Source organism: Heteronotia binoei, chromosome 1 (genome assembly GCF_032191835.1).
Source record: "Heteronotia binoei isolate CCM8104 ecotype False Entrance Well chromosome 1, APGP_CSIRO_Hbin_v1, whole genome shotgun sequence".
NCBI lineage: Eukaryota > Metazoa > Chordata > Lepidosauria > Squamata > Gekkonidae > Heteronotia > Heteronotia binoei.
Window position 1 is genome coordinate 32,522,772 of NC_083223.1, and position 9,774 is coordinate 32,532,545.

Sequence of the window (9,774 nt, forward strand, 5' to 3'; positions counted from 1 at the left end):
AATTTCTTTATATATTAGAAGCAGGAAACCAGCCAGGGAGGCAGTGGGGCCCTTGGATGACCAAGGGGTCAAAGGATTACTGAGGGAGGATAGGGAAATGGCTGAGAAGCTGAATGAATTTTTTGCCTCCGTCTTCACTGTGGAAGATGAGAGCTTTTTGCCTGCCCCAGAACCACTAATTTTGGAAGGGGTGTTGAAAGACCTGAGTCAGATTGAGGTGACAAAAGAGGAGGTCCTACAACGGATAGACAACTTAAATACTAATAAGTCACCGGGTCCGGATGGCATACAAGTTGAACTTGTGGATCTTCTAACAAAAATCTGTAATCTTTCATTGAAATTTGCCTCCATTCCTGAGGACTGGAAGGTAGCAAATGTCACCCCCATCTTTAAAAAGGGTTCTAGAGGAGATCCGGGAAATTACAGGCCAGTCAGTCTGACTTCAATACCGGGAAAGTTGGTAGAAACCATTATCAAGGACAGAATGAGTAGGCACATTGATGAACACGGGTTATTGAGAAAGACTCAGCATGGGTTCTGTAAGGGAAGATCTTGCCTCACTAACCTGTTACATTTCTTTGAGGGGGTGAACAAACATGTGGACAAAGGAGACCCGATAGATGTTGTTTACCTTGACTTCCAGAAAGCTTTTGATAAAGTTCCTCATCAAAGGCTCCTTAGAAAACTTGAGAGTCATGGAGTAAAAGGACAGGTCCTCTTGTGGATCAAAAACTGGCTGAGTAATAGGAAGCAGAGAGTGAGTATAAATGGGCAGTCTTCACAGTGGAGGACGGTAAGCAGTGGGGTGCTGTAGGGCTCGGTACTGGGTCCCATGCTCTTTAACTTGTTCATAAATGATTTAGAGTTGGGAGTAAGCAGTGAAGTGGCCAAGTTTGCGGATGACACTAAATTGTTCAGGGTGGTGAGAACCAGAGAGGATTGTGAGGAACTCCAAAGGGATCTGTTGAGGCTGGGTGAGTGGGCATCAACGTGGCAGATGCGGTTCAATGTGGCCAAGTGCAAAGTAATGCACATTGGGGCCAAGAATCCCAGCTACAAATACAAGTTGATGGGGTGTGAACTGGCAGAGACTGACCAAGAGAGAGATCTTGGGGTCGTGGTAGATAACTCACTGAAAATGTCAAGACAGTGTGCGTTTGCAATAAAAAAAGGCCAATGCCATGCTGGGAATTATTAGGAAGGGAATTGAAAACAAATCAGCCAGTATCATAATGCCCCTGTATAAATCGATGGTGCAGTCTCATTTGGAGTACTGTGTACAGTTCTGGTCACCGCACCTCAAAAAGGATATTATAGCATTGGAGAAAGTCCAGAAAAGGGCAACTAGAATGATTAAAGGGCTGGAACACTTTCCCTATGAAGGAAGGTTGAAACGCTTGGGACTTTAGCTTGGAGAAACATAGACTGTGGGGTGACATGATAGAGGTTTACAAGATAATGCATGGGATGGAGAAAGTAGAGAAAGAAGTACTTTTCTCCCTTTCTCACAATACAAGAACTCGTGGGCATTCGATGAAATTGCTGAGCAGTTTAAAACAGATAAAAGGAAGTACTTCTTCACCCAAAGGGTGATTAACATGTGGAATTCACTGCCACAGGAGGTGGTGGCAGCCACAAGCATAGCCACCTTCAAGAGGGGGTTAGATAAAAATATGGAGCAGAGGTCCATCAGTGGCTATTAGCCACAGTGTGTGTGTATATATAAAAAAATTTGCCACTGTGTGACACAGAGTGTTGGACTGGATGGGCCATTGGCCTGATCCAACCTGGCTTCTCTTATGTTCTTAAATGATTTGGCGTTGAGAGTAAGCAGTAAAGTGGCCAAGTTTGCGGATGATACTAAATTGTTCAGGGTGGTAAGAACCAGAGAGGATTGTGAGGAACTCCAAAGGGATCTGTTGAGGCTGGGTGATTGGGCGTCAACGTGGCAGATGAGGTTCAATGTGGCCAAGTGCAAAGTAATGAACATTGGGGCCAAGAATCCCAGCTGCAAATACAAGTTGATGGGGGGTGAACTGGCAGAGACTGACCAAGAGAGAGATCTTGGGGTCGTGGTAGATAACTCACTGAAAATGTCAAGACAGTGTGCGATTGCAATAAAAAAGGCCAACGCCATGCTGGGTATTATTAGGAAGGGAACTGAAAACAAATCAGCCAGTATCATAATGCCACTGTATAAATCGATGTTGCGGTCTCATTTGGAATACTGTGTGCAATTCTGGTCACCGCACCTCAAAAAGGATATTATAGCATTGGAAAAAGTGCAGAAAAGGGCAACTAGAATGATTACAGGTTTGGAACACTTTCCCTATGAAGAAAGGTTAAAACGCTTGGGGCTCTTTAGCTTGGAGAAACGTCGACTGTGGGGTGACATGATAGAGGTTTACAAGATTATGCATGGGATGGAGAAGTACTTTTCTCCCTTTCTCACAATACAAGAACTCGTGGGCATTCAATGAAATTGCTGAGCAGTTGGGTTAGAACAGATAAAAGGAGGTACTTCTTCACCCAAAGGGTGATTAACATGTGGAATCCACTGCCACAGGAGGTGGTGGCGGCTACAAGCATAGCCAGCTTCAAGAGGGGGTTAGATAAAAATATGGAGCAGAGGTCCATCAGTGGCTATTAGCCACAGTGTGTGTGTATATGTATATAAATAAATAAATTTTTGGCCACTGTGTGATACAGAGTGTTGGACTGGATGGGCCACTGGCCTTATCCAACATGGCTTCTCTTATGTTCTTATGCCTTGCTCCCACACCAGGAACTCATATCACTTCAGCTGATTAATAAGCAGAGTTACACCCTTCAAAGCCCATTGACTTCAATGGATGCAGAGGGGTGTTAATTCCACTTAGAACTTCACTGTAAACACATGGATTCCCAGCAAAATATGAAATATTTTATTCTGTAATGTCTCTGCTTTCTACCTGCAACTTGATTACACATGTCTATTGCCTGGTACTGCAGAGACTGCTGACATTTGTGATGTCTTTCACTAATAAGGATTGAGCAGGTAACAAAGGCATCATGGGGAGAGAGCTGTTATACACCATTATTAACCCCAGCTCCCCTCTGGAATTGTATCAATCTCAAGCTGCAATTTGAGGATCATTACAGGGTTGCTATAAATCACTCTCTTTATAGTCCCAGTTCTAACCTACCTGCAATATAATAACAATGGGTATGCCTAACCTGCTGTATGAGCATAATCTCTCTTCCATTCCTCCCTTGCAATATGAAAACAGCAACATTAGACAGTTTATCCTACCTGGCACAGGAAATGTCTGCAGAGCAATATTTAAAAACTAAAAAATAATAGTAACAAAAATCACATTTTCCCCACACAAGAGTCAAATTTTTTTAACAAACCCCAACAAAAAAAGTGCTTAAAGCGCTGCTATAGTGTTGTTATAACAGCAATATCTGGGCAGAAGATATTTCCCTTAAGGCAAAATGTCAGGGTCCCACAGAACTGCACATTAACAATTATCCTTCTCAGGGGTTATTTTGTAGAAAAATAGGTGGTGGAGCTCATCCAGGGATTGTAATGCAGCTGCACCTACTATTCAATGGACAAGGAGGTGGAACTCTCAGAAAGGTTCAGGAGCTGAGTTCTTGTGAGCTCCCACTGAATCTGAGGCCTGATCCTTTTATTGTACAATTTCTCCTCAACCCACCCCAAATCTTAAATCAGCTCAAACTCACATTCATATGCCATTGCTCTGTTTTGGCAACTGGCTATAAATCCTGACTCATTCTTTCAGTCCATAAAGTAAAGCTAGGTGATGAGGATTTCCTTAAACAGAATTTATACAAATACATCTAGTATTCAAGAGGCATTTGTGAAAAACGTTATACCCAGGTTCCACTTAAATATGTCTTAGAATGTGTACTTTGTGTGCTTGAAGTGGCCACACTGCAGCCAAAATACTGATCCAGATCCAAATCCCATTTCTAGAGGTTCATCACCAAACACTACTATGGCAAGCCACCTTTTCCCCATCTTACTAAAACTGTGCTTGATGAATGTAACTGCTATCACAGGTTTGGCTGGAGAAACTAACATTATGGATCTCAGAGAAAGCAACACACACTGACTGTGGCACTCTAAGGCCAAACAAAGTTCTTTAATTTCTTCCAAAAAATGTACACTAAATGTCAGATTACCTCTAGAACTACATTTAGTAAGATGACCCAAGATTGGTATGAAAATTTAAAAACATGCAGTTTGCTCACATTAAACACACCAATTATTTTTTGTATCATTCTAAGATTGATGCAGATGCTTTATGAACAAATAGAAGCTAACAGTTCTTCTAGGGACAAATTCCAGAGCAGTAACTCAGCCTATTGCACCAAAAAAATGGGGGAAAGTTACATGAAGACATCCTGGCCATCATGTTTCAGTTAAACTGAGATTGTGCATGATCACATACTTGCACTTCAATCCTCCTTCCCCCCACCTCCTTGCCTAGAATGTGGTTAAAGATTCTGAGTTCGAAACAAACTCTGATTCCCCAGGACATATGGATGCAGGCACCCAAGTATACTGAGGTTTCTTTAGCCCCATGAACAGCAGGCCATGTTCATGCACAACTCTGTTTGCTAGAGCTTGTTGAGACATCTAAATGCAGACAAGGAAACTTGCTACAACTTAGCAACACATTTATTCCAGCACAAGTTTTCATGGGCCCGAGCCACTTCATGAAGAATTCTGTCTGATAAAAGCTTGTTCACCATAGCTAATTTGGGTCTATTCTAAACCACAGTCTAATTCCAACTAGTTTTTTTCACTGGCCATTTCTTGGATACACATGCATGGCTGCTTCCACATGGGAGTGTGGCAGATACCACAGCAACAGAAAGTAGCAGAGAAATGGTGTCCACATACACACATATTCATGTGCTTCCACCTACCCTGCTCATTTTTTCCAGTGACACATGCACAAAAGGACAGACCTGCCCCCTGCCCTTACTGAGCTGTGCTATATCACTATAGGGGTGCTTGACATGGGAAGGGGGGGGGACTTTTAAAGGACTTGGGATGGGGATGATGAACCGCTACATGCCATTTTGAAAGGACAGCTTAGCTCTGTCTCATCTTCATAGTGACAACAGAGGGAGAGTCTGCACAGATACTCATCTGTAGCCACTCCGTGGATCCCCCCCCCGAAGAAAAACATGTTTATTTTTTCTCCACCTTAAAGGTAAAGCCACCAGAACTGAAAAGAAACCATGCTCAGAAGGAACCAGTGTCATAAAAATGTTCCCCATTAACTCAGGGGCCTTCTTGCTCCCTTCTCCCTCTCAGTTTGATGAGCACATTGAAAAGTTGACCAGAATAAGTATAGGAATCCTGGGTAACCAATTTACAAGCACACACAAACTTAAGACTTGAACTTTTAAAACAATTTAACATAGTGAAGATGTAGGGCAAATACTGTAAAGATGGATTATAAATGCACTTGCCTTATTACAAAAAGTATCTGAGCAGAATCAGGTAAACAACTGAATATGCTCTAGCTCCAGATGAAGTGGTTAGAGCAGCTTCTGCATTAGTCAAATGCCTGCATTAGAAAGGCATCAACCAGTTAAAAAACCAAAAGAGAATGTTATAGGATTTTAAACACATGCAATCAAACTCAGTGATGGTTTCAAGTTTCTGTGGCTGCATAGAAATCTAATTTTAAAAAAATGAAATTTGTACTCTATTGAAGTTCTTTGCCTGTCTCAGAGCAGAATTCATACTGAGTTTAGCTGCAAGTATCAAAAACCATTTGGGTGCAGCTGAGTTGGGTTTTTTCCTCCCCTGGTATTTCATTGCAGTGGGCTACCAAAGAAGTTAAGAGGAATGAGCAATATTTAAAGTACTGGTTTGTCACCCCAGAAGTTTCAGTATGATCCTGTGCAGTTTAGAGTATCTGCACAGGTTTGTGCTGTCAGTCTCCTAAAACTTTCAACTTTCGTTAAACTAAGTTATATCAAGCTCTCATAGAAACATAGAGTTGGAATGGACCTCTAGGATCATCTAGTCATTGACACCTCCCCCTAAATTCACAGGATCTTCATTGCTGTCAGATGGCCATCTAGCCTCTGTTTAAAAACCTCCAAGGAAGGAGAGCCCACCACCTCTTGAGAAAGCCTGTTCCACTGAGGAACTGCTCTAACGGTCAGGAAGTTCTTCTCAAAAGCTACAGATGTTTGGTGAAGAAAGTTATAATTCATAGGTTATTATTTCTAAGTCAGCATGCTACCATGATTTGTCCAAAACATATTTCACATTTGAGAGTGAAAATCACTCAGGATAAACCAGTTTTTTTTTTGCCCTTGTGAACACTAATGAGCACCAATCAGCACTTCCTATTTTAATTCTCCGTCAGTACACAGAATATTGATGAGGAGCACAGTTAGTCCAGTTTTATTTACATGTTTCAATTTACAATTGTACAGATTCAGCAAAGGGAGTGGTAGGATACAGCCCTATGAAAGTGAAAATTCTTTGACGTGGTGTTTGTTAAGTTCAGATGCTGGAATTGCAGGCCAATCAGACTACATGAACTGCAGTCAGGTTAGGGTTTTTTATACTGAATTAGAAACAAATGTAAAATGTATGAATCTGAAAACTTCCCTTCTTTGTTTGCTTAGCTAACACATTGCTAAATATGCAATCAAGGCCAAACCACAGGTAACACTAGATTTTTCATGATGTTATTTGGTCCTAAGAGCAATTTTTAAAATAAATTGGGATTGCAACAATGTGAAAGGGAGGGATTTGGGATTTACTTTTCTTCTGGTACCATATTCTCAAATGAAGATGACCTGTGGATTGCCATAGTATTGGGGGGGGGGGGGAGTAAGAAACCAGAGCAGACTCAGTCAATATCATCTCTGCAGAAGACACATAGCAGGGCTAAAACACACAGTCAGAGTTCCAGTCACAGAACTCCATGATCACATTTAGTTTGGCTCTCAAGAATTCCATCACTGATACCCAGATAAACAGCACCCTGGTCAGCAACTAGTTTTTTCAGGAATATTGCTTTGATAAGGAGGTGAGTAGGTGGTAGGCAATGTTCCCTCCAATTTTTCTCCCTCCTGAGCAGAGCAGTTTGCATCCTGAGCAGAATATAACTACTGTAATCTTAAAACAGACAATAGGCAGTGTAAGATCCTGTGTGGCTCCAGACTGCTGCTGAGCAGAGCTTCCTGTGTTAATGAGTGGCTGCTCATGAGCGCAGCTTAAAGAGAACACTGGTAGTTGGGCCAAAGCCTCATCTTCTCTTTCCAAAAATGGCTTGATGCCAAATCCTACTGCTGAGGATGCAACTCATCCATACCCCTGTTGCTCATCTAGAGGAAAAACAAGAGGGTCCCAGGGCACAAACACACAGGGCAGGATTTAATCAAGTCTTAGCATATAGGTTAACAGCTGAAGAACGATTGTATATAAAAAAGAATCAGACCATATCACTGGGAAGCTGTTTTCCTTGTGAGGTTAGTAATTTAGTCTTCCCCATTTGTCAATAAATGTCAGAAATATTGGTACTTATTGGGTCCCCAGTCAAAAGAATTTTCCCCACTGTATACTGGATCCCATACTTCCTATAAAGCCTAGAGGTAGCTTACAATCCCTCAAAAGCAATCAAGCCCTAAAATTAGCTATCATGCACATTTCTACATTTCACACCCACCATAAGGAAAAATGAAGTTAAAGTAACCCATTCTCTCGTCCTCTGTTTTATACTCACAACAACTACCCTGCAGGATAGAAGGGGCATTTGGATGCAGTTACATTATCAGAAAACAGGTGCATAACAATTATATCTATTCCAGCAGCAAGCACACATTCTTTGAGAAACATCATTCTTAAAATTAAATGCACATAAACAGATTGTCTCTTAAACTAGTTTGTGTAGTGGCAGCAACCTACAACAGAATGCAATTGGAAAATGTTGTGCATTTTTCTCCTGACTTACTCATGCAGGGAATCCATTTTGGAACTAGGTTGCATGAGAGCCACACAGCACACATCAGCATCAAAGACAACCTGTGGCAGACTCAGTTCACCATCAACACCACAAACCTCACAAAGCAAGCGACTACCTGGTCTTGAACTCTGCAAGAGGCTTCCCATCTCAATGCCTTAAGCAGGGCCGATTCGCCTGCATTTTGAAAGGCCTCTCAGACCTGCCAGAGGAAGTGACACAACTCCTACTTGCAGCCAGCTGCCTACTGAGTTACGCGTCCAGCCTCAGCAACTTCAACAAAGACAGGAAGACACCCAAAACTCTCTGGGGACTGACTAATTCCCCTGCTTGAACTTCTAAACCTTCACCTGTGACACTGCATCTCAGTTCTGAACACCAGAGGCCAGAAATGCAAACACAAGAGAACAAGCCTCACATAACCCTCCAAACACGCCCCACATGCCTGAGGGTCAGCATGCAAGTGGAAAAGTAATGCAATGTGGCCTGATAGAGGCAGCAATTACTCCCTGCCCCTTTTACCCTATATACATTGATTTACTAGTATCCCTCCATTTTTATTTTCCCCTCCCTTCAGTGCTTACTTTGCCAAAACATCATGGAGCACAAGGCAGAATTTGTGCCATTCCATTCCTCCCCACCCCTATATGCCAAAGCAAACTTTGCCACTTTAACTCTGTTTAAAGGTACTATTGCCAGCTGCTTAGTTTTTTTAATACGATGCATTTGTTTTGTTGTTGCTACCCACCTAGGGTCCGAGTTTTCCAAAGGCAGGTCCTTTTTTTGTGACATGCTAAAGCAAACTTTGTTACCTAAAGTTTAAGTGCGTATTGCGGGTTATTTTGACGGGGGGGGGGGTGTTTCTCCTAAATGCATTGATTGTTGCTACGCACCAAGTTGAGTCCCAGCTTTCTGGAAGTTTTAAATCAATGTTCGCCAAGTGTGGGGAACGAAAAGCTTTTTTCTCCCTCCGCCCCCCCCCCACCCCTTGCTGACCTTCCATCCCGCGGAGCTGTTGCTGTCGCCCTTGTCCTTGAAGTAGGGCACGTTCTTGACCATCCACTCGTAGATCTGGGAGAGGGTGAGCCGCTTCTCCGGGGCGCTCTCGATGGCCTTGGTGATGAGGTCCGCGTAGGACAGGTTCCCCCAGGCGTTGCGGCGGGACGAGCTGCTCTTGCGGGGCCCGGCCACCGAAGCCAACGCGGCCGCCGGCTGCTGCTGCTGGTGCGGCGGGTGTTGGAGGCAGGGGAAGTCGCCGCAGGGGCAGCCGCCCGGAGCGCCCAGCTCCCCGGCCCCAGCAGCCTCGAAGCCCTCGCCGCCGCCGCCTTCCAGCAGACTCAGGAGGTCCCCGCCGGGCGAAGAGGAGCACAGGGCCGCCCCCCGCGCGCAACGGGACGGCGAGGCGGCCCTGGCCGGAGTGGGAGCAGGCGTCTGGCCCGGGCTGGACGGGGCGAGCTCGGGCCGGGGCAGCGGCCAAGTGCAAGAGCGGGGCCGGGGCAGCGGCTGGAAGTCCGGGTCGGTCTCCACGAGCTGGGGCGCTTCGGCCATGGCGGGCGGAGGGCGGGGAGCAGCGGCCTCCTGTGCCGTGGAGCGAGCGAGCCCCGGGGAAAGCAGCGCCGCCCGCCCGCCCGGCCTCCTCTCGTGGCTTCCCTCCCTGCCTCAGTCACTGCCCGGCAGGCATTCGTGCCACAGGTCTCCTGCGCGGGCTGCTGCTGCTGGTGCCGCCCCTTCGCCCCAGGCTGAGGGACGAGCCGAGGCAAGCGGC

General features: G+C 44.7%; 1 protein-coding gene across 1 annotated transcript in view; it reads right to left on the reverse strand.

The window, feature by feature from the left end:
• FOXO1 (forkhead box O1) overlaps positions 1–9,571 on the reverse strand; it is a 68,357-nt gene extending 58,786 nt beyond the window's left edge. The window contains exon 1 of the mRNA XM_060233262.1: positions 9,006–9,571. Within this exon, the coding sequence (XP_060089245.1) occupies positions 9,006–9,557 (552 nt within the window). The 5' untranslated portion in view covers positions 9,558–9,571. The remainder of the gene's footprint in view (positions 1–9,005) is intronic.
• Positions 9,572–9,774: the final 203 nt, after the last annotated feature.